The sequence below is a fragment of the Myotis nattereri genome (genome assembly GCF_964212035.1).
Source record: "Myotis nattereri genome assembly, chromosome: 13".
In the NCBI taxonomy this organism is placed as follows: domain Eukaryota; kingdom Metazoa; phylum Chordata; class Mammalia; order Chiroptera; family Vespertilionidae; genus Myotis; species Myotis nattereri.
Genome location: NC_138088.1, coordinates 61,083,298 through 61,110,097, shown reverse-complemented (window position 1 = coordinate 61,110,097; position 26,800 = coordinate 61,083,298). Strand labels below are relative to the sequence as shown.

Here is a 26,800-nt window from a genome sequence, read left to right as displayed (position 1 = left end):
CGGCGGAGGGCACGCCCCCTGGAGTGACCCGCACTTCCGGGCAGGGCCCGTGGTGGCAGGTGGCCGGCACGAGGCATGGTGCCTGAGGGACCGTCCCTCGGCGGGGCGGGGCCGTGGGACCCTCCTCTGAGAACGCACGGGTGCTGATCGGCGGCAGAGAGAGACCAACCTGTTTTTCCAAGCTTTTTCTTTTTTCTTATTATTGATGTCAGAGAGGAAGGGAGAGGGAGCGAGAGAGAAACATCCATGATGAGAGAGAATCATGGATCGGCCGCCTCCTGCATGCCCCCCACTGGGGATCGAGTCCACACCCTGCGCATGTGCCTGACTGGGACTCGAACCCTGACCTCCTGGTATGTAGGTCGACGCTTAGCCACTGAGCCAGGCCCTCCAGGTGCCTTAGACCTGATGTGCCCGGCGCCTGCCCTGGGCCATCGGCACCTGCGTCCCCGCCTGGCTGTGCCCCTGGGCAGCACCTGCCATGAGGAGCCGCTGCTCCGTCTGCTGAGCTTGTGGCCAGATGGCCCGTCCGCGCCCACTGCCGGTCCCGCTGCGACGCCCCACACAGGGCCCTCCTGGACACATCGGAGGAAAGCGCGGGCTGAGCGAGGGGCCAGCACCGGCCGCACAGCGGCCCGCGTGCCACACGGTCTCAGGCAGCGAGGACGGCTCACAGGCGCCGTCTCCCACTAACGCCCCGTCGGCCTGGACCTGGGCAGTGATGGCGAACCTTCTGAGCTCGGCGTGCCAGCGTTTTGAAAAACCCTAACTGAACTCTGGGGCCCTGTCACATATAGAAATTTTTTGATCTTTGCAACCATAGTAAAACAAAGACTTATATTTTTGATATTTATTTTATATATTTAAATGCCATTTAACAAAGAAAAATCAACCAAAAAATGAGTTCGCGTGTCACCTCTGACAGCGTGTCATAGGTTCCCCATCACTGGCCTGGGAGGAGCCTGGCCTGGAAACCGCAGAGCCCGCCCCACACACGGTGCGTCTGGGCCGGCAGCCAGGGCCCCAGGCAGGGCCCCGACGCCCGCCATCTGGCCTCTCTCCGCCCGCGATGACGGTGGTGTTTGCCAGGGCGGCTGAGCTCATGGGCATCGCCCATCGTTTCCAAATCCCGTGGCTCTGTTTTGAGATCCGGGCCTGAACCCCTGACCTCGGTGGCTCTTCCCAGACGTGCGGCCGAGCCGGGGGGAGGGGGGGGGTGGGGGGGGTGGGTGTTGTCAGACCCAGGGCTCCCGTCGCACAAACAGTCGAGCCCCTCCTGCCTCCGGGGCCGCGTCACGGGCAGCCGGCCTCCCCACGGGGAAAGGGCCACGCGTGTCCGGCCGTGATCTGGACAAGGGTTCCGGCACCTGAGCCCCCTCCACGCACGGGGCCCATGGGGTTCCCCGGGTCCTGGAGAGCAGCACGGCGAAGGTGACGCCGACAGATGTGGCGGCCGAGGGCCCCTGGGCTGCCCGCTTCCCGGGCGCCGTCTCCGGGCCGGGGACATGGGACGCCGTCTGCTTCCTCCCGCTCAGCAGGCAGAGGGTCGTGTTTACGGAAATCATCTTCTGTCTGTGCATCGTCGATCCCTGACGCGTGTTTGCCGGCGTCCACGGGGCTGGGCCGGGGGCTCTGCCTGTGGGACAGGCGTGGTGCGGAGTGTCTGCGTGAGGAGGACGGCAGCCCCGAGACTCTGTGCAGGATGGGGTGCTGCCAGGGCGGGCACGGGGAGGGCACTGGCCCAGCCGCCCCGAGGAAACACCCCTCACTCACGGGGCAGGCACAGGAGCGTGCTGCTGGGTGCAGAGGCCGGGAGAGAGCCCTGGGGGCAGAGGGGGCCGAGTCCAGGCAACAGGAGTAAGATGGGGGAGGGGCGGAGGAGGGAGAGTGAGAAGGGTGGGGCGAGTGTGGGGGGCGAGGCCACAGAGACCGCAGGAGCCCCCTGGCCAGGCTGAGGGCACTGGGTGAGCGGGAAGGACTCAGAGGAGAGAGGCAAGGCCAGGTTCGCATTCGGGACAGGCCCAAGCCTCAGTGCGGGGTGTGCAGTGCGGGGTGCTCAGTGTGGGGTGCTCAGTGTGGGGTGTGCAGTGTGGGGTGTGCAGTGTGGGGTGTGCAGTGCTGGCTGTGCAGCATGGTGCCTCAGAGGGCACGGGCCTGGGGGTGGGGAGGGGACTGGAGACCTGCAGCGATGGGGGGGGTGAGGTAGCTCGGACTAAGGTCAGAGCAACAGAGCAAAGAGAGATGGATGAGCCTGGCCGGTGTGGCTCAGGGGTTGGGCATCGACCTATGAACCAGGAGGTCAGGGTTCGATTCCCGGTCAGGGCACAGGCCCGGGTTGTGGGCTCGATCCCCAGTGCAGGGCGTGCAGGGGCAGCCAATCGATATTGATGTTTCTCTCTCCCTTTCCTTTTCTCTCTAAAAAAAAAATCAATAAAAAGCTGTAGAAATGTAAAGAGAGATGGATGAACTCAGGAGGCAATGTTACCGCGTTGAGGAGCGGATCGCACGGCCAGCGCTCCGTCCGCGGGCGGCACGGGGGCTCGGGGCCCGTCCCCGAGACAGGAACCTGGCGGGGGCTCGGGGCTGGGTCGGGGGGGGGGGGTGTGGGTCCGAGTTCCGGTTTTGGACACGTTGAGACTGGCGAGTGCGGAGCCCCACACAGAAGCCTTAACTTCCAGGAAGTGCCGGAGCCTTCTCTCCCTTAGACGTGTACACCTACTGTGTGCCAGGCATTGTTTTGGTCTCAGCGACAGAGGGGCCCTCCAGGCCGCCACACGTAGCTTTGAACGCCTCCTGGGGGAGCCCCCCCCCCCCAGCACACAGCACAGGGGACTTAATTACTAGTCGCGTTGGATGGAACATCGGACGGAGCGCAGGCGGTCGGGTCGGCAGACGGGGCGCTGCGGAGGCGGCCCAAGGGCAGGCGTGGCCAGTCCTGCAGACGCTGCCGGGATGAGAAGGGCCTCCTGCCAACGCCTGGGCTTTTGCGTGTTTTCCCTTGAGGTTGTGCATCCCAAGAATTCAGACAAAATGCCGCGGGACTTGGAAGAAGGCTGTGCCGAGCGGGGATGGAGGTGAGTTCCTGGCCCCGGGGACCCGCCCAGGACCCGTGGGCAGGTGGCTGCCTCAGGGGCCTGTGGCCGAAGGGACCGAGCAGAGGCCACACCCCCGGCCTGTGCGCCTCGTCCCTGCCCCCCGCCCAACCTGAGGCGTAACCGGCGCCATAAACATGCGTCAAATGTGCGAAGAATGAAATGGAGCCGGGCAGACGCGTGTCCAGGTGCTAACGGTCCCGATAAAGACGACACACGGCTCTGGCCGGTGTGGCTCAGTGGATAGGGCGCCGGCCCGCGGACGGGAAGGTCCCGGCTTCGATTCTGGCCAAGGGCTCGTGCCTCGGCTGCAGGTGCCCCAGCCCTGGTCGGGGTGCGTGTGGGAGGCAGCCCATCGGTGTGTCTCCCTCGCATCGCTGGTTCTCTCTCTGCCTCTCCCGTCCCTTCCGTCTCTCTAAAATGAATGAGTGGGGAAGATCCCCTCGGGAGCGGAGGGTGCACAGGAGCCGGCCCCAGAGGCACCCTCTCCCTCTGACCAGTCCTGACCTGAGGCACACCTGCCCGTGTCCGAGGGGACCAGAGCGGGGCGGGCCGGCGTGTCCCCGGGAGGCAGGGAGCGCCCCGAGGCCCCGGCGGCCTGTCCCCGTGCGGCTTCCTTCCTCCGGAGCCGCCCGCTGCCGGGCGTGCGGTGGGCGGAGGGGCGCGGGCTGAGCGCTGCTCCTTCTCTCCCCGCAGTCGTGACTCTCCAGTGCCTGGGCTTCCAGTGGGAGCTGCACCTGCCCCAGCTCTTCCAGTCCGAGACCTTGACCAAGCTCTACGTCACAGCCCTGAGCGAGGCCCCCACCAGCCGCGTGAGTCACCTGGCGCGGCTTCTGCCAGGTACGTTCTCGCCGGCGCCCGAGAGAGCCCCGCCTGCCGTCTGGGGGCCGCGGTCGCTCGGGCAGTGAGAGCGAGGCCCCTGCTGGGACCTCAGCTCGGGATCTGACCTCAGTCTGCCCGGCTGTGAAGTGGGATCATAGCTCTCGCCGTGCTGCGCAGACCAGCGGGGGCGGCACCGAGCCGTGCCGGGGGCGGGGCGCGCTCAGTAAGGTCGGTCATCTTCACACGGGACCCGTCGTCGGCCGGGGTGTGGGCTGTGGCGCGTCTCTGAGAAGGCGCGTGGGCTGTGGCGCGTCTCCGTGGGCTTCCTGGGAGGACGGCCGGTTCCGGCGCTGGGCTCGCGCGGGTCTGAGTGTCCGTGTGGTTGGAGGTTTACACGTGGATGTGGATTGTTTTCCTTTCTCTTTTCTTTTTTTTTTTTTTTTCCTAAATGATTTTTTATTTTTTTTAATTTATTGCTTAAAGTATTACAAAGGGTATTACATATGTGTCCATTTTATCCCCCCGCCCTAGACAGTCCCCCAGCCTCCCCTATCCCCCAATGTCTTATGTCCATTGGTTATGCTTATACGCATGCATACAAGTCCTTTAGTTGATCTCTTACCCCCCTACCTCCTGCCCCCCAACCCTCCCCGGCCTTCCCGCTGCAGTTTGACAATCTGTTTGAGGCAGCTCTGCCTCTGTATCTATTATTGTTCAAAAGTTTATAATGGTCTCTATTATCCATGACTGAGTGAGATCATGTGGTATTTTTCCTTCATTGACTGGCTTATTTCACTTAGCATAATGCTCTCCAGTTCCATCCATGACGTTGCAAATGGTAAGAGTTCCTTCCTTTTTAGAGCAGCATAGTATTCCTTGGTGTAGATGTACCACAGTTTTCTAATCCATTCATCTGCTGATGGGCACTTAGGCTGTTTCCAGGTCTTAGCCATGGTGAATTGTGCTGCTATGAACATAGGGGTGCATATGTCCTTTCTGATTGGTGTTTCTGGTTTCTTGGGATATATTCCTAGACGTGGGATCACAGGGTCAAATGGGAGTTCCATTTTCAGTTTTTTAAGGAAACTCCATACTGTCTTCCATAGTGGCTGCACCAGTCTGCATTCCCACCAGCAGTCTCTTTTCATTTCTGTTCCAAAATGTACTTTTATTGATTTCAGAGAGGAAGGCAGAGGGAGAGAAAGATAGACACGTCAATGATGAGAGAGTCGCTGATCCGCTGCCTCCTGCACCCCCCCCCCACACACACACACACACACACACAGATCAAGCCCACAACCCGGGCACGTGCCTGACCGGGAATCGAACTGTGACCTCCTGGTTCGTAGGCCGACGCTCAGCCCCTGAGCCCCACCAGCTGGTCTCCTTTCTCTTTTCTTAATGACCCCTCATTCCCAAAAAACCCAGGTCACTGTTTTCCTTCTCTTTCTCCTTGTTTAATCCTATAATCCCGTCGCCCTCCTGGCGGCCTTGCCCGCTTCCTCTCCGGGGAAGAGAGACGGCGCTGCCAGGCAGGTGCCATGGAAAAGCCCGGCTCCCAGCCCGCCGCCCGGGGGAGGGGCTGCACTCCAGGGCGAGGCCGCAAAGCCAGTAATTCCCGAGCCAGACAGGCCGCTGGAGGCCAGTCCCGCCCGCCCGGCCTGAGCCCCGGGAGGGCCCAGCTGCCCGAGTCTTCCGGCCGCAGGCCCGTGACTCAGCCCTTCCCGGGGGAGCGGCGGCTGTGACCTTCCCGCACCCGCGCCCACGCGGGGCCCTGCCTTCCCTGAGCCCCGGAGCGGGGCCGGCTGTGCCTGGGGGTCCTGTGCCCAGACCAGCGACAGGCAGCCACGGAGACGCCACGCGCCCAGACAGGGAGCAGGGGGCCACGCCGACGGGGGGTTGAGGGGGCAGGTCACTCCACGGTGTTGCTTAACCAGATGTGGGCCAGCTGTCACACCCCCCCCCCCCCACACACACACACACCCTCAGCTGCATGGCCCGGCCTCACGCCTCAGTCTCCGTGGGCGGGCACGGCCGCCTGTGGTGCAGAAACAGCACGTGCCCCGGGGAGGGTGGCGCACGTGTCTCCTTCTGCCTCCGTGTCCCGAGACCATCCGTGCGGCGCTGGCCGCAGAGAGCGCTTCAGACCCGGCCCTGGAGGGGGCCCTGCAGAGAGGGGGCCCTCACCCCCCTGCTGGCCCCACGGCCGCTGCTCACTGCGTCCCACCAGGGTCCAGGCTGAGGGGGGCGGGGGGGGGACGGGGCGGGGGGGGGACGGGGCGGGGGGGGCAGTTGATAACTCTAAAACGCAGCGTGAGCACCATGCCCAGCTCTGACCGTCACAGGGCGGCTCCCGGGAAGCTGGCCGAGGGCGACTCTGTGCTATTTTGCAGCTTCTTGTGAGCCTTCAGCTATTTCCAAATGAGCGGTCATTTCACAAACGCATCCACTCCGCAGACAGGCCAACACGCAAACAAAACGCAGCACGTGCGAGGGCCCAGGTCCAGGCCGTGCCGAGGGCTGGGGCCTGAGCGGTCCCTCGGGCAGCCACCGGCACGCACCCCGCTTCCTCCCGCAGGGCTGCCGCCCGGGAAGGCCCGGGAGAGGCCCGCCATGAAGAGGCTCACCATCTCGCTGAGGATCCACGACCCCATGGTCACCAAGATCGGTAACGTGCGCCCGGCTTCACGCCCTTTCTTTTGTTTAATTCGTTTTTATTGGTTTCACAGAGGAAGGGAGCGGGGGAGAGAGAGAAACGTCCATGACGAGAGAGAATCACGGATCGGCCGCCCCCTGCACACCCCACACCGGGGACGAGCCCACAACCGGGCCTGTGCCCCGACCAGGAACCGAACCTGACCTCCTGGTTCCTAGGCTGATGCTCAGCCCCTGAGCCCCGCCTGCCGGGCTGTGTTCATTTTCGGGGGGGCTGTGGACCAACAGCCGCCCAGACTTCAAACACAAACAAACAAGCAAGTGTGGCCGCTGTCCCGGCTCCTTCCCGCCTGCTGGCGGAGAGACCCCGCACGGAAGGCGCTGCAAGCGAGGCGGGTGCAGACCCCACGCTGATGGCTCTCTCTCTCTCTCTCTCTCTCTCTCTCTCTCTCTCTCTCTCTCTCTTTCTCTCTCTCTCTCTCTCTCTCTCTCTCTCTCTGCCCCCCAGCCTTCGCCACGGCCCTGAAGAACCTGTACACGAGCCAGATGGACCTGAGCCTGGATGAGGTGCTGGGGGTGCTGGCCTCCGCACACGCCCTCCAGTTCAGCAACCTGTTTCAGAGGTGGCCGTGGGGAGGCGGCCAGGGCCCGCGGGGGCGGGGGGGGGAGTGGAGGGGAGGGCAGGGGGGGAGGGGGAGGGGAAGGGCGGACCCGCCCCGTGGACCCTTCCTCTCCCGTGGGCTGCGCATCAGGGTTTCTCCCCCAGAGCACGGCCCTGAGGCTGCAGAGGAACCAGACAGTGACACACCCTCCGCCCACCTGAGCCCCCCCGACACACACACACAACACACACACACACACACACACACACACACGCTGGTCATGGGAAGACAGGCGTTGTCCACCTGTCAGGGCTCATTTTCCCGCTCATCTCTCTTTTTTCTTTTGTATTTTTTAAATTTTTAAAAAAATTGTTCATTGTTTACAGTATTAGATTAGGCTCCTTTTTTCCCTATTGATCTCTCCCCGGCCACTCCCCCCGCCCCCAGCACTTGTTTTTTAAACTTTATTGGGGGTTTTGTTTTATTAAATTTAAAATTTTTTTAAACTATATTTTTATTGACTTCAGAGAGCGGAAGGGAGAGGGAGAGAGAGAGAAACATCCATGATGAGAGAGCATCATGGATCGGCCGCCTCCTGCTCGCCCCACACGGGGGACCGAGCCCACAACCCGGGCCTGTGCCCTGGCCGGGAATCGAACCCTGACCTCCTGGTTCCTAGGTCGACGCTCCACCACGGAGCCACGCCGGCCGGACTTAGTCCTTATTGTTCGAAGTATTACATGTGCCCCTCCCCCCACTGCCCCCTCCCCCCACTGCCCCCTCCCCCCACTCATTTCTGACAGAGCCTTGTTCTTTCTTGTGAATCGGGTTATTTTTCCAAACGTTACCCGTGGTCCATGCCGACCTTACAGGAGAGAAACATCCAAAGACCAGCGCCCACATTGCCCATCGAGCCGATGCCCGTGGGACACAGCCTTCCCCCTGGGCCCTCAAACAGGAGGTGCTCTGGCCACATGTGGGGGTGTCCGTGTCCCCCCCCCCCCAGGCTCTGCTGCCATCTGGGGCTGAGTGGGACCCTCCAGGCAGCCTGGGCCCGGGACCAGCAGTTCTGCCTCCGCAGGTGCGTGGCCATCATGGTCCAGGGGCTCTCGCCAAGCAACGTTGCCAACTTCTACCAGGCGGGCTGCAAGGTAAGAGCCCGCTGGCTGGGGCGTGAGTGCCGGGGGGCCTGCCAGACTCTGGGTCACCCCCGGCCCCGCACCAACGTGTCCCCCAAAGGCACCGACATTTTATTTCGCCAAGTGAACAGTTTTGAAAAACCACTTATTTGAAAAGGATGTTTTTACACCCAAAAGGTAGACAAGCTTTGATCTTGGTGGTGGGGAATGGGGACAGCACAGACTTTTGCCCCAAAACAGCAAACCGCCTCTGGGACCTCCTGGTGGGAGTCACGGGGAGCAGGGTGGGGACACGGGGGGGGGGGCTGGCGGGGAGGGGGGAGGGGAGTCATGGCAGGCGGGGGGAGGGGGGAAGGGGGGAAGGGGAATTCGTCCCCCTGGGCCCAGTCAGGGCTGGGAAGGATATAATCCAGCTCTCGCAGAACACGGGGGCCCAGGAGGGGGCGCCCTGGTGTGGTGTCTCAGCGGCTGTGCCGGGTGCGAGCCCCGGCCCCCCATTGCAGCCTCCCCCCGAGAGCGAGGCCGCTCACGCCAACACAGACACGCCTGGCCGTCACACTCGGCCACACGGGACCAGCATGTCACGGTGCATCTGAGATTGTCCTAAACGCCTGTTTTCCAAGATAACTCGCTGCCCTCACCTTCCCGGGTCGGCGATCAGGAAGCCCCCGGTGGGTGGCGGCACCGCAGCCCCAGGACCTGCACCGTGACCTCTGGACTCTCATCCTACTCGCTGCTGGACCTGGAGCTCCCTCCGGCGTGGCCGTCACCGGCCTGGGCCCGGGGGTGCGGGGGTGCCGGGGGCCCGGGGGCCGGACTCGGGGGTGGGACCCGGCTCTGCGCTTACTGGGCCCCCCGGCGAGAAGAGGGCTCCTGGAGCCTCGGTTTGGTTTCTCCGTCGGTCAGAGGGGCAGCAGTGAGCCGCCCGGAGCAGCCAGGGCTGGTTTACGGGGACCACGTGCGCCGAGCCCCGCAGACAGAGAAGGTCTGAGCCAGGGCATGATGCTCCTCGTCCCCCGCCTGTCGCCCCACCACTGCCCAGCAGGGGGCGCCAGAGCCCGGGTGCCTCCCCCACCAGCTTCTCCCTTCTCAGTACAAGGAGGGGCCGCTCAGCGCCTGCTGTGAGCAGTGGATGGAGATGAACTTGGTCCCCGAGGTGGGGAGGCAGATCCACCTCCAGAAGATCCCCAAGGAGCTGCTGCTCAAGGTGCTGCGGTCCCCCAGGTCAGTGCAGGCTGCAGGGCGCGTGTGCGCGTGTGCGCCACATGTATGCGCGTGTGCGTGTGTCTGTGTGTGCACGGTATGCATGTGTGTGCGCGTGCACATGTGTGCGCACACACGCATGTATGCACGTATGCTTGTGTCTGTGTGCGCACGGTATGCCTGTCTGTCTGTGCATGCGTGTGCGTGCACGTGTTTGCGCACTCACGCATGTATGCACGTATGCTTGTGTCTGTGTGCGCACGGTATGCCTGTCTGTGCATGTGTGTGCGCGCGTGCGTGCGGGCGGGCGCCTGGGGGAGCAGGCTGATGGGGAGAGGGGGTGCTGGGGGGCACCTACCCCCCTGCTGGGCACACCACCTCGCCTCCCCCATTCCAAACTCCTCGCCCCTGGGCGCCCGTGGGGCCTGACCTGGGTGCTCTGCGGGGCGCGGGGCTTCTCTTCACAGTACTCATCAGGGTAAGGACCCTCACGTGTCCATCTGGTAATTAATTAATTACCTAAGTAAATTTTTAAAAAATACTTTTATTGATTTCAGAGAGGAAGGGAGAGAGAGAAACATACATGATGAGAGAGAATCACGGATCGGCTGCTTCCTGCACGCTCCTACTGGGGATCCAGCCTACAACCCTGGCGTGTGCCCTGACCGGGAGCCGAACCCAGGACCGTCCCGTCACAGACCAACGCTCTAGCCACTGAGCAACACCGGCCAGGGCGCCTCAGTAATTTTTTAAAAAACCCTGCCAACAGCCCGGCCGGCGTGGCTCAGTGTTAAGCGTCAACCTATGAACCAGGAGGTCACAGTTCGATTCCCAGTCAGGGCACATTGATGTCTCTCTCTCTCTCTCTCTCTCTCTCCCTCCCTCCCTCCCTTCCTCTCTGAAATCGATAGAAATATATATTTTTAAAAAAGAAATGGAGATGAGCCTCGAGGCCGTCCACAGCACAGTCTGGCGCCGGGTTCCAGGATGCCTCCTGGGCCGTTCTGCCCCGTCCCCCTGCCCTCCCTGCAGTGCCCTCCCCGCCCTCCGGGGGGCAGAGTTGCAAACTGGAGAGGAGATAAACAGGGCGTCCTAGAGGTCCCATAGCGCGCCCCGCCCTCGGAAAGACTGAGCTGCCGGCCGGTAGCATTTCACCGAGAAAAGGGGGGACGTCGGGCCGCAGCCAGGACGCCAGGGCCGGCCGGGCACTGGAAAACACGCGGCGGGAACAGAAGCCGGGGACATGGCGTGCCCGTGTCTAGACTCAAGTTCGGGGAAACATGACCAATGGGAAACCGGGCCCTGCTGCCCGGACCCTTCCTGGTGCTGTCCAACGGCCCGCCGCCCCGGCTCTCGGGCGCCAGGAGGCCAGAGCCTCGCGGGCTGGGCAGCCAGCAGCCCTCGCGCCTGCAGTGGCCGGGCCAGCAGCGCCCTGACTCACGTCTTCCGGAGTAAACTCGCCTCGCCCCACTGACGTCCAGGGCACCTGCTTTATTTATTATTTTTAAAATGTATTTGTATTGATGTCAGAGAGGAAGGGAGAGGGAGAGAGAGACACATCCATGATGAGAGAGAATCATCCATCAGCAGCGTCCCACACACTCCCCGCTGGGGATCGAGTCCCCAACCCGGGCCTGTGCCCTGGCCAGGAATCAAACCAGGGACCTCCTGGTTCATAGTCGACGCTCAACCCCTGAGACACGCCGGCCGGCCTCAGCCTGGCCATCGCCTGCAGGTGTCACCCCCAGGGGCTGGCCATCGCCTGCGGGCGCTCACCCCCAGGGGCTGCTATTGCGCTAAAGGCAGGGGCTTTTCCCAACACGGACCCTTCCTCATACAAACAAAACCAGGCCCTGATTCCCGGGCTCCCACCCCCAGCCCTGTCGCCCCTTCCGTAAGGTCTCAAAGAACCCTCTGGGCTTGGGGCTCTCCCCCGTGAGTTCTGCCCAGTCACCTCGCTCGCCCGGCCGCCGAGAGGTGGGAGTCCTGGCAGGGGTCTTGGTGAGGACAGCAGACAAGTGGCTCTGTGACGTCTGCCCTCCTGCTCACCATCGCTGCCCAGACGTGACAGATGTGGTCCTGTCTGGCCAGGGCCACAGCCAGGCCCCTGCGGTGGCTAAACATAAGCCAGAGGGCGGCGGTGCCCGAGCCCAGACACAGCGAGACAGGTGGGCGGTGACGCTCCAGGCCCGTTAGAGCCAGGACTTGGCTGGCGTTCCCCCTCCGAGACCACGGAAGTGACGGGTGAAAAGCTGGTGACATATTGTTTCTTTTTCTTTTTTAATGTATTTGTTGTTTTTACTTTACTTTTTAAAAATACATGTTAATTGGTTTCACAGAGGAAGGAAGAGAGAGAGAGAGGAAGAAACATTAATGATGAGAGAGAAGCATGGATCGGCTGCCTCCTGCACGCCCCACCCTGGGGATCGAGCCCGCAACCCGGGCCTGTGCCCTGACCGGGAGTCGAACCCAGGACCTGCAGTCTGCAGGCAGATGCTCTGTCCACTGAGCCAAACTGGCCAGGGCAATTTATGTACTGACTTTAGGAAGAGGGAAGAAGGGAGAGAGTGAGAGAGAGAGAGAGAGAGAGAGAGAGAGACACCAATTTGTTGCCCACTTATTTTTGCGCGCATTGGTTGATTCCTGTGTGTCCTGACCGGAGAGCGAACCCAAAACCTCTCAACCCTGGCATGTGGGGACGGCGCTCCAGCCAACTGAGCCGCCGCCAGGGCAGGGCTGTGAGAGATTGTGAAGCCACGGTGCCATCTCCGCGGCCAGGGCGGGAATACGACAGTTTAGGAAACGTGGAGGCCAGTTCTCAGGTAGCCGAGTCCCAGAGGCTGTTCGAGAAGCTGTTCGGGAGTCGCCCTTACTTGGCAGAGCTGACATAGGCAGACCCCAGCCCAGGGGTGGGCAAACTTTTTGACTCGAGGGCCACAATGGGTTCTTAAGCTGGACCGGAGGCTGGAACAAAAGCATGGATGGAGTGTGTGTGTGAACTAATATAAATTCAAAGTAAACATCATTACATAAAAAGGTACGGTCTTTTTTTTTTATTTTTAGTTTTATTCATTTCAAACGGGCCGCGGGCCGTAGTTTGCCCACGGCTGCCCCAGCCGCTCTTTTTAAAATATGTATATTTTTATTGACTTCAGAGAGGGAGGGAGATGGAAACCTCAGTGATGAGAGAGAACCAGGGATCGGCCGCCTCCTGCACGCCCCTCCCTGGGGATGGAGCCGCCACCCGGGCCTGCGCCCTGACCGGGAATCAAACAGAGACGCCACCCACTGCGCGCGCCCGCTGTCCAGCCGCTCTTTACTCCTCGTTTCTCGGGAGGCCCCAGGCTGCTACAGGCCGTGTGGGCCCCGGAGCCCGGACCCGCCCGCCATGGACCTCGGGCTGCGGTTCCCTGAGCTCGTGGCCGTGTGCCCAGCTCTGGGCTCAGCAGGCGGCTCACGGATGGTCCCCAAAGACGCCCCGTCCCCCGGCTGCCTGCAGGCCGAGCGCCTTGGCCGCGTTCCGGACGCGCTGCTCCCTCTCTCTGCCTGACCGCGTGGTCTCTGCCGTTCCTGACAGGTCCCCTCCGTGCCTGACCGCGTGGTCTCTGCCGTTCCTGACAGGCCCCCTCCGTGCCTGACCGCGTGGTCTCTGCCGTTCCTGACAGGCCCCCTCCGTCTTTTGTTTTGCCCAGATTGTTCGTTTTCAGCGAGTTCCACCTTCTGAAGACGCTGCTTCTGTGGGTCTACCTGCAAGTGAACCCGCGGCTGCTGGTGCTGCCCACCCACGAGGACGTGATGACCTTCTTCAGCAGGTGACGGGGAGGGCGCGGCCTTCTGTTTGCTCACAGTATTGGGGGGGGGGCGCCCCGGTGATGGCAGAGTGCGGGGCCGGGATTGCGGGAGGCCTTCGACCCAGCGAACCCCTGAGAAAGAGAATGACATGCAGGTGTGGGAATATTGACGCGCTCTCGGGCTTCTGAGAACGTTCTCTGTGCCAGTCAAGGAGAGGGCACTCCTCTCGGGAGAATTACCGTCCCACCCCAACCTCACCCCTGAGACGCGCCTACGTCAGACCATCATTTAAGCGAACAAGAACACGCCTATATAATAGAAGGATAATGTGCAAACCGACCCCACAGCGGGACAGCCGGTCGCTATGACGCGCCCTGACCACCAGGGGCAGATGCTGAAGGCAGGAGCTGCCCCCTGCTGGTCAGTGAGCTCCCACAGGGGAGCCCTGCTCAGCCAGAAGCCGGGCTCACGGCTGGCGGGCACAGCGGCGGTGGCGGTGCTTAGGAGCAGCCAGCTGGCGGGCGGACATCCCCTGGGGGCTCCCGGACTACGAGAGGGCGCAGGCCGGGCTGAGGGACACCCCCCCCCCCAAGTGCACGAGTCTGTGCACCGGGCCTCTCGTTACCGCACAGCGAGCACCTTTTGGTGACGCTTCCTAGAGGCAGGGATTCTGCCGAGCTTCCCCGTGTGATCTTGTTTCACCTGCGCGCCCCTCGATCCTCCGGGGCGGGGCTTGCTATTCCCATTCTCCAGATGAGGAAACTGAGAGAGAGACCAGCCCCCTTACCTGCGGCCGGACGCGCACAGTAAGGGATGGAGTCTGCCTGGCACCCAGAGCCGCCGAGTCCCAAGATGCTTTGCTCCGGATCCCAGAGGCCGGGTTCCTCTCGGTGCCGGTCCGCTGGCTCCGGGCACAGCACCGTGTCCAGAAGGGCCTGAGGCTGCCTCCGGCGGCGAGTGAGGGAATTACTGCTCCTGTGCCTGGGGGTGCGTCCCTGTCCCCGCCTGTGAGCGGCGAACGCAGGGGCAGCGGGACCAGCCTCCGGGGACCAGGGTGCGGAGAGGTGACCTCGGGAGTTCCTGGGCCCCTCGGAGTCTCCGCGGCCGCTGTTGGCACGGAGTGAAGGTGCCCACGCCCCGAGCTGCTCGGAGCCGGGCAGGCCCAGGCGCGGGAGCTTTCCCTGGGGCACCCGTGCGCGGTGTCCCCGCGGCAGCGGTTCCTGCCTCGTTATGACGGGAAAGCGGCCATCGGCGCCGAACGCTATGTACGTCCTCGGTGTCTGTGTCGTGTGTGTTTTGTTTGTTTTTAATTCTCACCCGAGGATATTTTTCCATCGATCTTTTCTGGGGGAAAGTGGAAAAGAGAGGGAAAGACAGGGAGACACAGCCACGTGAGAGAAACACACCGATTGGCTGCCTCCTGTGACCAGGGCCCAGGCCGGGGAGGAGCCTGCAACCGCGGTACATGCCCCTGACCGGAATCGAACCCGGGACCCATCCGTCCGCAGGGCGCTCAACCACTGAGCCGCACCGGCCAGGGCTCATCATTTGCTCTGAACCAGTCGTTGTATCCGCCCCCTGCACGTTTAATGGCCCAGAGGCCGGTTTCCTGTCACGCTCACAGGACGCGTCGCCGCCTGGCTCCGGCGTAGCCTCAGACGGCACCGTCTCAGGACCTGGATGGGAGGGAGCCCCGCGCTGGCTCCCTGCGCTGTGGCCTCGGAGACGGACAAGTGGCAGAGAGAGCCACGGTCTGTAGCCCTTGGCGAACATGGGTGTCCTCTAGGAATGTGGGGTGTCCTCGTGAATGCGGGGTGTCTTCCGTGAATATGGGGTGTCCTCTGTGAATATGGGGTGTCCTCTGTGAACATGGGGTGTCCTCCGTGAATGTGGGGGGTGTCTTCTGTGAATATGGGGTGTCCTCCATGAATGTGGGGTGTCCTCCGTGAATATGGGGTGTCCTCTGTGAATATGGGGTGTCCTCTAGGAATGTAGGGTGTCATCCGTGAATGTGGGGTGTCCTCCATGAATATGGGGTGTCCTCTGTGAATATGGGGTGTCCTCCATGAATGTGGGGTGTCCTCCGTGAATGTGGGGTGTCCTCCGTGAATGTGGGGTGTCCTCTGTGAATATCGGGTGTCCTCCATGAATGTGGGGTGTCCTCCGTGAATATCAGGTATCCTCCGTGAATGTGGGGTGTCCTCCGTGAATATCAGGTGTCCTCCATGAATGTGGGGTGTCCTCCGTGAATATCGGGTGTCCTCCGTGAATGCGGGGTGTCCTCTGTGAATATGGGGTGTCCTCTAGGAACGTGAGGTGTCCTCCAGGAACATGGCGTGTCCTCGGCGTCCTGGGCTGGGGTCCCCACTGGACCCTGCGAGGAAACCCTTTTCTTCGTCGCTCTTTTTCCACCTGTCACTCATTTGACCGCATTTCCTGCTCCCGAGCTGAGCGCCGGCCGAGGGGAAGTGGGGGCAGTGTCTCCACCGCCCAGGGGGCCCGGAGCCTCCTCCAGCTGGTCCTCGCTGCTGCCCGAGGACGCCGTGTGGGAAGGAAACACACCCCCACTCCCACAGCCTGTGTTCCAGGCAACGGTTATTTTAGAAACACAGACAGCCTGTCCCGAATTACACGGGACGTTTCCTGCAGGAAAAACACACACAAACGTGTGCCGAGCGGCTGCCGTCGCCCACGGAGAAGCCATCTCTCTGCTCAGCTGGCAGCTGGGGTCCGGGAAGCTGCAAACCACCATCACCACCACCCCCCCCCCCGACTACCACCGCGCCCCCCCACCCCCACCCCACCCCCCGCAGCCGAGCCAAGCAGGCGGCTGTTCGCTCTCTACAGCGACGTGTCAGCATGTTTTCATTGAGCTTTAGGGAGAGAGAGAGGGAGAGGAAGAGAGAGAGAAACATCCATGATGAGAGGGAATCACGGACCGGCTGCCTCCTGCACGCCCCACACTGGGGGTCGAGCCCGCAACCCGGGCCTGTGCCCTGACCGGGAATCGAGCCGTGACCTCCTGGGTCCTAGGTCGACGCTCAGCCCCTGAGCCACGGCCGGGCGTAAAAGGACACCGTTAATCAGAGTCTAAAATGCGTGCAGAGAAGGGCACCGGCCTGAAGTGAAGGGGGAGCTCCCGCGAAGCTCACCCCGAACCCGTCACCGCCCCGGGGCCAGGAAACGAGCTGGACCGGCCAAGCAGAGCCTCACCGTGGCCGCCACCCCCCACTCTCGCTCTCACTGTGAGACCTGGGCCGAGGGCTCGTCATTCACGACCCGTCGTGCTTGTCCTGATGGGTTTAATGGTCTCTCCCCTGGGAGATGGGCTCCTGCGTGGGCTCGCACCGTGCGAGAAGGGGTCACTGCAAGCAGCCGGGCAAGCCAGTTTCCACCCTGTCCAGCTTCCCCGACCCCTGCGGCCACGTCTCCCCCGCCTCTGCCCCTCGGATCTGCAGCCTGGAGAGCTGGCCGAGGCCTCCTCCAGGGAGCCTTCCCGGGTCGCAGCTGCACAGACTGGTCTCCTCCTGGGAGCCTCTCTCAGCAGCGAGAGCGTGGGCTGGCTGCCTGGGTGTGCACCAGCTGGCGAACCCAACACCACTGCGCCACGGAGCACCAGAGGGGCCCCCCCAGGCACCGGGCCCCCGGCGTCTCGCGGGGAGCGCTCTAGGGTCTGTGCGCCGGGCGGGCAGAGGCCGCGTGTCTCTGGTGATTAATGAATGGCATTTGCAGATGTGGCCACAAAGTCGTCATGAAACGGAGCATCCGGGCGTGACCACGCCTGATTTCCTTACCAGAACATTCCTCTAAAAATACCCCATGAGTCATGCCATGCGGCCCAGCAAAGTGTCCTCTCCCCCGGTGGCTCCGCCAGCCGCGGGCACGACCGCTCATGCCTGACCCTGTGTCCTCGCCCTCGGCGTCCTTCCGGGCCCGCCCCGCACTGCCCGCCCCTCGCCGGCCGTTCCCGGGGCCTAGCGTCCCTTCCAGGTCCCTGAACTTCGATGCCTGTTCCTCCGAACCTTGCACTTTCCTCGTGTAGCGTCTCGGCTTCCCACGTAGCCTGGCAGCCCCAGGACGCGGCGGCCGCGAGCAGAGCTCGGAGGATGGAGGTCTGGCTGCGGAGACCCTGCGAAGGGCACAGTGGCTGCGACAGGATTTCCGGGCCCCGCTCTGCCTTCGGGCACCGGCAGGACCATCGTCGTCTTCATCGTCAGGACAACCTCCAATTGCATCTCAACAGACTTGGCCCAACAGATAACCATGGCGACAGCGGACGGGACCCTGCGCATGGGAAAAGCAGCATGGAGTAGCCTGGTCCGTGTGTGCACATGTGTGCACGTGTGTGCAAGCACCGGGGCCGGAACTCCTGGCGCTTCTGGGAGATACACTGCGAGTGGAGGGATGGGCTGGGGGGACAGAGGCCGGGGCGCTGGGGCGACCAGCTCAGCCTCGTGTGCAAGCGGCTGAGCCGGGCTCCGTGAGAGGCGCCGCGCACGGGAGCAAACCAGACCCGCGCCCCCACCTTCGCGGGGTTTACAGTCCAGGCTGAGACCAGCCGTGCCTTCAGTGGAGAAGGCGTGTGAGGAGGCGGCCGGAGCCGGAGCCCACCTGATTCATCTGATTCACTGGCGGGGAGGCTTGGGCGGAACCTGTCTGCGGTCCCTGGAACGTTTGCCCCAGAAAAGTCAGTGCTGACCCCAAAGAGGCCTTTGCACAGACAGCTCAGCGCCAGGGGAAGCCTGCCCGCCTTTGACCCACCGACAGCCTCCAGGGGGGCCGCCGCCCGCCGCCTCCCCTTCACGCGACACAGGGCGGACATGGATGGAGCAGCGTGTCCCCTCCAGGCGGCCGAGAGGGGCCGGTGGGCGGGCGCCCGGCTGGGAGGCCTCGGAGGCCTGGCAGATCCCGGCTGTGCCGGCCGGCCCGTGGCCCGCGGGCAGGGGTACCGACCGCTGGGGTGGAGGCTCTGAGATTTCAGGAGTTGCCAGTCAGGCCACCATTTTCCTTTTCTTTTTAAAAGCATATTGTTATTGGTTTCAGAGAGGAAGGGAGAGGGAGAGAGAGAAACATCCGTGATGAGAGAGAATCACGGACCGGCTGCCTCCTGCACGCCCCCCACTGGGGATGGAGCCCACAACCCGGGCCTGTGCCCCGACCGGGAATCGAACCCTGACCTTCCGGTTCACAGGTCGACGCTCAACCACGGAGCCACGCGACCGGGCCATTTTCTCCCTTTGAGGTGGACCAGGCTCGGCCACATGGAGGGGGGTGGAGATCATGAACCCCACTGAGAGCCGTGCCCCGCACTGACCAGCCTGAGTCCGGGCCTTTCCCGGGTGTGAGGAGGTGGCGGTCGCCCTGGCTCTGAGAGTCACAGTGCCAGCCCTTCACCTTCCTCCTCCGGCTCCCCAGCCCCCACGCCTCCCTCCCGGGGCTCCCCGACGCTGTGGGAACCGTGGCCCAGCCAGGCTGGGGCCTCCAGCCGAGGCGACGGCCGTGCGGACACGGGGCGGGGTGCACTCAGCCTGCCGGGACAGCGCCTGATTCATGGAAAAATCATCGCGAAGCGCCCGGGCCGGCACCGGGCTCTGCCTGAGGGAGTGACTGCGTTTCCAAAGGGACTTGGCGAACGCCGTCCGCGTCCCTGCGTGTGAGAGGCGACCGCAGGTGAGGCGAGTTGTGTTGTGACTGCGGACACCGGTCACGTACCCGCCGGCCTGTTCCTTGTTCAAATTTTGTTTATTATCAGTTTCTGTTGTTAACCCTTACCCAAGGGTCTTTTTTCCATCGATTTTTAGAGAGTGGAAAAGAGGGAGGGAGGGAGGGAGGGAGAGAGAGAGAGAGAGAGAGATTGTTTGCCTCCCAGAGGCACCCCGACTGGGGCCGGGAATTGAACCTGAGACCCTTCGGATGAGCCACGCCGGCCGGGGCTGAGCCTGCTCCTTTTCGGTTCTACCCGAAAGCGCGTTGGAAGGGCCTCCGCCGGCCCCCCAGTCAAAGGGCCCCGAGCCGGGAGGGCCTCAGACGCCCCAAGTCCGAGTCCTGGCTGAGCCGCTGCTTTCACCCGTAAAGTGGAGCCGATGAGACCCGCCCTCCGTCTGTCCCGGGAGCCTGGGAGGCTCAGTGGGAACGTGAGTCTCGAAATCCTCTGTAAAGTGACGTGTGTCCCCGTTGGTCACTTGGCAAGTGTTTGCTGGGCACCTACTGTGCGCATCGGTCACTTAGCAGGTGTTTGCCGGGCACCTACTGTGCGCGTCAGTCACTTAGCAGGTGTTTGCTGGGCAACTACTGTGCGCGTCGGTCACTTAGCAGGTGTTTGCTGGGCACCTACTGTGCGCGTCGGTCACTTAGCAAGTGTTTGCCGGGCACCTACTGTGCGCGTCGGTCACTTAGGTGTTTGCTGGGCACCTACTGTGCGCATTGGTCACTTAGCAGGTGTTTGCTGGGCACCTACTGTGCGCATTGGTCACTTAGCAGGTGTTTGCTGGGCACCTACTGTGCGCATTGGTCACTTAGCAGGTGTTTGCTGGGTACCTACTATGCGCGCGGCTCAGCAGGAGGCGGAGCGGGGAACAGAGCCATCTGTCTCGCTGTCATGGCCGGCGGCCTTCACAAGGTTATCTCCTCGGATTCCTGCTTCCCTACCCCCCCTCACCCCCCGAGAGCCAGGCACCGCTGGCTCTGGCTGCCTCACTCGCTCCAGAGAGCAGCTCTCTGAGGCCTTTGTTCTCCCTGCGCCACCAGCTTCCCCAAGAAGACCTGCTTCCTGGACCAGGACATGGAGTACGGCTTCATGGAGCTCTTCCTCTGCCTGCGTCTGCACGGCATCATCAGAGGTGAGCCTGCGGGGGCGGGCGTGCTCTAACCACTGAGCCACACAGGGTGCAGGGCTGTGCTCTAACCACTGAGCACACAGGGTGCAGGGCTGTGCTTTAACCACTGAGCCACCAGCTGAGCTTCTGAGGACATGGAGTGCGTCCGTGGGAGGCTGTTGGGGACCTGCCCGCCCGATGGTTCCAAAGGTGTCCACTGAGATCCCTCATGGTCACTCCTGAGCCGTGAGAGGCTTTGGGGAGTGGCTGCCTGGGCTCAGTTTATCTGTCTGTACAATGGTCATAGCGGAGCTTCCAGGGAGCTTGGAGGCGGACGGAAGGGGCTGATGGACGTGGAGCACACGCTGCCAGGGCCACCGAAGCCTCCCCGAGCCCTGCCTCCTGGCGGCAGCCCCTTTGGGTGCCCGTGTCCGAGTTTGGGGGAAACTCTGGGGCGTGTGTGGCCCAGCCTGGAGCTCCCCAACCTCAGGCTGGGCCTGGGAGGCAGCTGGGCCTGGGACAGAGGAGGAGACACCACACTGGCGAGTGTGTTTGGGGCGGCCCAGCAGGCCACCCGGTGAGATCTTTGTGTCTGAAAGGGCATTGGAGGACTTTTTCTTTCTTTTCTTAAATGCTTTTATTGATTTTCAGAGAGAGAGGAAGGGAGAGAGATAGACAGATAGAAACATCGATGAGAGAGAAACATCAATCGACTGCCTGCCCTACTGGGCATCGAGCCTGCAACCAGGGCATGTGCCCTGACCAGGAACAGACAGATGACCTCTTGGTTCCTGGGTCAACGCTCAACCATTGAGCCACACCGGCCGGGCTGCTGAGGACGTTTTCACAGCCATGTCCGGTTACCCAGATAAAACCCACGGCTCTCGAACCCGGGGCGGGAGACGGAGCCCGGGCAGTTTGGTCCAAGTTGCTCCGAGGCGCTCAGAAGGCACTATCGGATCTCAGCCCCCCTCGGGCGGGATGGGGGGCGCTTTGGGGAAGTCCTCCCCCCGCTCGGGCGGGATGGGGGGCGCGTTGGGGAGGGGCTCTGTAACGTCCCACGGGTCCCGCTCACCCTGTGAGTCCGGGCCTGGGGAGGGCCTCCGCTCTGACTTCTGCCCTTTTCTCTGTAGATGAGACGGGGGCGACTCTCCGATGAGCAAATCCATTAACACCCCCCTCTGCGTTCCCTCCAGGCCAGGACCTGGACGTGCTGAGGCACCTTAACTTCTTCCCCGAGTCCTGGCTGATCCGGGTCACCGCCAACCATTACCACGCGGTGAGTCGCCGGCTCCGCCAGAGCGGTTATCGGAATGGACGGCCTCCCTGACTGCTTTCTCGGGAGGAGCATTTGGCATTTGAAACCTCTGGGCCTTCGAGGTGGGGATATCTGGGCCTCGGCCAGGGCGCGTGGCACAGCCACACGGGAAGGGGCGGGGGGGGGGGCAGGAGGCCCTGCAGCCCAGGTGCTTAGAGCATCGTCCTGTTGACCAGGAGGGGTAGGTGGGGCCAAGGCGCGCAGCCACACCCAACAGGCACCGCATCTCATTTTTTAAATATATTTTTTTATTGATTTCAGGGAGGAAGGGAGAGAGAGAGAGAGAGACATCCCTGATGAGAGGAAATCATGGATCGGCTGCCTCCGGCACACCCCACAGTAGGGATCAAGCCCGCAACCCAGGCACGTGCCCTGACGGGGAATCAAACCCAGGACCCTTCAGTCCGCAGGCCGACGCTCTAGTCACTGCGCCACACCAGCTGGAGCACCAATGCCACGTTATTGAACATTTCATTATTGAAATGTTTCAAAATGCAGAGAAGTTGAAAGAAAACACATATCAAATATACACCCTCAGATCCCTCATCCACAGACAAGCGTTGCGAACACCTCATTACATTTTATTGCCTTTCACCCTTTTTTAAAATACGTTTTTATTGATTTCAGAGGGGAAGAGTGAGGGAGAGAGAGAGAAACATCAGTGAGAGAGAATCACGGATCGGCCGCCTCCTGCAGGCTCCACCCTGGGGATCGAGCCCCCACCCCCGGCCTGCGCCCTGACCGGGAATCGAACCGTGACCTCCTGGTTCACAGGTGGACGCTCAGCCCCCGAGCCCCCGGCCGGGCTCCCTGGCACCGTTTTCAATGGCTGCCAGCTCTTCCCGGGGAGGCCCTGTAGCCGTGCTGCGCTCCGTCCCTTCCCGTAGAAAGTGCGCGGTGTTTCTCGTGGTTCGTTGGCTGTTAGAGACGACGGTGTGGTCGACATATTTACACGCTGGTTTCTCCAACTGCCCCTGGAGTCGTTTTCTCCCAGGAGATTCTCAAGAGAGGAAAACGCTGCCTTTTTGTTCTGAATTCACGTGAACAAGCGTGGGACCCCATGGCTCCCCTCCCCACGGCGACCGGAGCGGCCTCCCTGGGCGCCGGCCGGCACGGGGGCGAGCTTTTCTCGGTCCCTTCTGTTCCCTGAGGTCGAACAGCGGCCTCTCGTTCTTCGTGTGCGTTTCCTGCCTCGCTGTGCGTGGGAGCAGCTCTCCCTGCGGCATTTCCCCCTTTGTGAACGGTCCGTGCGAGCAGCTGGGCTCCTGGTGTGTTCCCGGCCCCACGTGTTTGGGGATGAAACGGGGCAGTGTTTGAGTTCTGACGCTGCCTGAGTTTCTCGTTAAAATGCAGTTCAGCTCAACAAATAGCCATTGTAACGTGCAAGCCACAGCGCTCAGGCCCCGCCCCCAGGAGAGGACCCCATGGACGGAGCTGCTCTGAGACCTAGTTCAGGGCTGGACTCTGAGGAGCAGGGGCGAGGGAGGGAGGGGAGAGGAAGTCCCCAGGAAGTGCCCACCGCCCTCTTCAGTCACCTCCTTCCTTTCACTCCTGCCACCAACGTCAGCCTCCTGAAGTCCACTCCCCCAGCCCAGCCGGCAGGTGGTGGAGGTGGAGGTGGTGGGGGTGGAGGTGGAGGTGGGGGTGGGGGTGGGGGTAGGGGTGGAGGTGGGGGTGGAGGTGGGGGTGGAGGTGGGGGTGGAGGTGGAGGTGGAGGTGGTGGAGGTGGAGGTGGTGGGGGTGGAGGTGGAGGTGGGGGTGGGGGTGGGGGTGGGGGTGAGGGTGGGGGTGGGGGTGGGGGTGGGGGCGGGGGTGGAGGTAGGGGTGGAGGTGGGGGTGGAGGTGGAGGTGGAGGTGGTGGAGGTGGAGGTGGTGGGGGTGGAGGTGGAGGTGGGGGTGGGGGTGGGGGTGGGGGTGGGGGTGAGGGTGGGGGTGGGGGTGGGGGTGGGGGTAGGGGTGGGGGTGGGGGTGGGGGCGGGGGTGGGGGTAGGGGTGGAGGTGGGGGTGGGGGTGGGGTTGGGGGTGGGGGTGGAGGTGGGGGTGGGGGTGGGGGTGGGGGTGGAGGTGGGGTAGAGGCGGAGGCGGGGGTGGGGGTGGGGTTAGGGGTGGGGGTGAGGGTGGGGGTGGAGGTGGGGGTGTGGGTGGGGGTGGAGGTGGGGGTGGGGGTGGGGGTGGGGGTGGAGGTAGGGATGGGGGTGAGGGTGGGGTTGGGGGGGAGGCGGCCATGTGACCCCCTTTGCCTGTGGCCGTGGCTGTGGCCATCCTCTGCCTCGTGATCAGGGCACTCGGGTCACGTGTTGTCCCGGGGAGACCCCTCGGCCGTCTCTCACCCTTGTCTTTGCGCTCTCTGAAGGCCGTGAGCCGGTGCCTGGCACCGAGTAGCTTTTCAGTGAGCACCGTGGTCGGGCCGGAGGGCTGAAGGCGGGACCCGGGACAGTGGGCTGTGAGGACCGGGGCGCTCATGTGGAGCTGATGTCAGGCCCGGCCGGGGGCTCAGTGGTTGAGCATCGACCTAGGAACCAGGAGGTCGCGGTTCGATTCCTGCTCAGGGCACAGGCCCGGGTTGTGGGCTTGATCCCCAGTGGGGGGCGTGCGGGAGGCAGCCGATCCATGATTCTCTCTCAGGGATGTTTCTCTCTCTCCCTCTTCCTTCCTCTCTGAGATCAATAGACATACATAATCTCCAAAAGGTGATCAGGCTGCCGGTAAACTGTTCTCTTTGCAGATGGAGTGCGGAGGCGACATGGCTTTCGCGAAAGACCTCGCCCACCAGGCGGTGAGGTTCGGGCTGCTCTTCTATAAGGTACTGGCGCTGGGCGTGGGCGGGATCGTCGCAGGATCCCTCTGACCTCTGGTACGAAGCCCGGGGCAGAAGAGGAAGCTGGAGGGGCCTCCTCCGCACGCTCACCGCCCCCCAGGAAATAAACTTCCCAAGACAGGGGCCTGGGACAGGCCCTTCAGCGACCCGATGGGCACGTCCAACATTTCCCCGAGGGTGGCCCGCTGTTCCGGTTCCCAGGAATGGGGGCGAGTCCCTGGGATGCTGGGCTTTCTGTTCTAAAACTGGGAAAGGCCTGGGCAGACTGGGTTAGGGCTCACCCCCGCCCCCACACAGAGAGCCTCTGCTCCGTGAGAGAAACCACTCCACGCCTGTGTTTAAGGTTGTGAGGGTGAACCTATTTTTTCTTTCTTAATATGTTTTTTATTGACTTTTAGACAGAGAGGAAGAGAGAGATAGAAACATCAATGATGAGAGAGAAACATCATCCATTGGCTGCCTCCAGACGCCCCCTACTGGGGATCGAGCCCGAAACCTGGGCATGTGCCCTGACCTCCTGGTTCGTAGGTCAAGACTCAACCCCTGAGCCACGCCGGCCGGGCTGTCCCCTGGCCTGTGAACGCTGCGGATTTCCCTCGTCACGCTGCCGTTTCTGTCCCAACTTAGGAGTACTCGTCGTATTCGGAAATGATTGCGATCTACGGGTTCTTCTTTTCCATGAGGGGCATCCGAAACAGCAGCACCTCCTACAGCTTCTACATGCAGGTGAGGACGCGGCAACAGGGCGGGGCCCCCGAGCTCGGGGCCCAGGCCACCCACATCAATAACAGCCGAGCAGTCGTTACTTAGCAGCTCGCGAAGTGTGCCGCCAGGCTGGTGATAGTCCCACTCACAGACCTGATGCGTTTGATTGATTGCAACAATCGAGGGAGCTCACTATTGTGAGCTCATGGAACAGGTGCAGCCCTCAGGCTGAGTGCCTTCCTGGTCACCTGCCTCTTTTGGCACAGCTGCGGGGGGAGTGGGACGAGGGGATTCTAGGCTCTGGCTCCACGTGTGGGGCTTAGTTCCTCTTCATTTCCTACTGGATGGGCGGTGGTTTGAGGTGGTCATTTGTCTGTGGAGGCAACAGGAAATGCCCACAGGGGATCAAGCCCACAACCTGGGCCTGTGGCCTGACTGGGAATCAAACCGTGACCTCCTGGTTCAGGAAGTGACATCAACCACCGAGCCACATGGGTGTTTACGTTCTGGCAAAGCGCCATGAAGATCTTCCAGGTCAAGGAGCTTGGTTAGTCCCGGTTGGCCGAACCCCGGTCCATCGGCCAGCGGTTGGCACATGGTCAGGGCTTAGACGGCAGCTGACTCCGCAGCAGGCGCCCAGGAAATGGGATTCTGGGAAACGCCTGCCTGGTCCACGCACTTCGCAGGAGGCTGAGGGGCCAGGAGCTGGGGGTGGCTGGCGGGAGGCTGCGGCCCACCCTGAGGCGGCGGCTCTCCTCCAGAGAATCAGGCCGGCGGACATGGGGTTCCCCTCCGAGGTCTGCGAGCACGGCCTGGTCAGCCTGCAGCCCCAGCGCCTGGTCAGGTACGAGATCAGGGCGCATGCATGGGTGGATGGCCAATGGCAGGATTTCGGGACCAAGCCCATCCTGCAGACGTTCCAGTTCTTCAGGCCGACCTGCAAGAGCCAAGTGAGTGGTCGTTTCTTCTCTCTCTCTCTCTCTCTCTCTCTCTCTCTCTCTCTCATCAGTTCCATTAAGGTACAAATCACTAATGGTGTTGTTGCTTTTTTAATATATTTGTATTGATTTCAGAGAGGGAGAGAGAAACATCTATGATGAGAGAGACTCATGGATCGGCTGCCTCCTGCACACCCCACACTGAGGATCGAGCCCGCAACCCGGGCCTGTGCCCTGACCGGGAATCGAACCCTGACCTCCTGGCTCATGGGTCGATGCTCCACCCCTGAGCCACGTCGGCCAGGCATATACTTAAACATTTTAAGCGTATTTTAAAGGCCTTCGCCAGGTGACTCAAATGAGCAGCCAGAGTTGAGAGCGAAGGGCCTCCCCGCCGCGGGGCCCCGCGCTCCTGTTCCAGCCCCACTGCCTTTGCGTTGCTTCACCTTGTAGGTCTTGGAAATCCAGACTGTGGGCAGCCCGATCTACGTCATCTTCTCATTCATCTTCCCAGCATCTTGACAGCTTCCAGAAGAATCTACGGGGTGTTTTCTCTCCCACCGCTCTGCATAAAGGAGAATAAAGTGATGTTGAAGGGACTACCCAGGTGTCAGCTGGCTTTGCTGGGAGCAGTGGTCTCGGTGGAGCTGGCGCCGTCGCCTCCGTCGGCTCTTGGCTGAGCGGCGGGCGGCGTGTGCCGTGTAAACAGCAGGCATGTGCTACCTCCCGGCCTGGGGTCTGGCAGTCCCAGGTCCGACGCTGTCAGACGCGGCGTGGTGTCTGGGGGGTCCCCCTCTGGCTCATGCACGGCCAGCTCCTCCCTGGTCCTCATGTGGCCGACCAGGCGGGGTGGCACCGAGGCCCCTTTATTAGGGCGCTAACCCCGTTTGTGAGGGCTCCA

At 62.4% G+C, this 26,800-nt stretch overlaps 1 protein-coding gene across 1 annotated transcript in view; it reads left to right on the top strand.

Annotated features, from left to right (window-relative positions):
- Positions 1-26,497, top strand: part of BTBD16 (BTB domain containing 16) — a gene marked incomplete at its 5' end in the record, with an annotated part of 28,925 nt that extends 2,428 nt beyond the window's left edge. Inside the window, 14 exons of the mRNA XM_081104548.1 lie at positions 3,004-3,074; positions 3,789-3,996; positions 6,372-6,415; positions 6,493-6,582; positions 7,078-7,192; positions 8,178-8,322; positions 9,404-9,534; positions 13,206-13,325; positions 20,053-20,144; positions 21,317-21,399; positions 24,164-24,241; positions 24,884-24,982; positions 25,723-25,911; positions 26,353-26,497. Coding sequence (XP_080960674.1) covers positions 3,004-3,074; positions 3,789-3,996; positions 6,372-6,415; positions 6,493-6,582; positions 7,078-7,192; positions 8,178-8,322; positions 9,404-9,534; positions 13,206-13,325; positions 20,053-20,144; positions 21,317-21,399; positions 24,164-24,241; positions 24,884-24,982; positions 25,723-25,911; positions 26,353-26,421 — 1,534 coding nt within the window. The 3' untranslated portion in view covers positions 26,422-26,497. The remainder of the gene's footprint in view (positions 1-3,003; positions 3,075-3,788; positions 3,997-6,371; positions 6,416-6,492; positions 6,583-7,077; positions 7,193-8,177; positions 8,323-9,403; positions 9,535-13,205; positions 13,326-20,052; positions 20,145-21,316; positions 21,400-24,163; positions 24,242-24,883; positions 24,983-25,722; positions 25,912-26,352) is intronic.
- Positions 26,498-26,800: the final 303 nt, after the last annotated feature.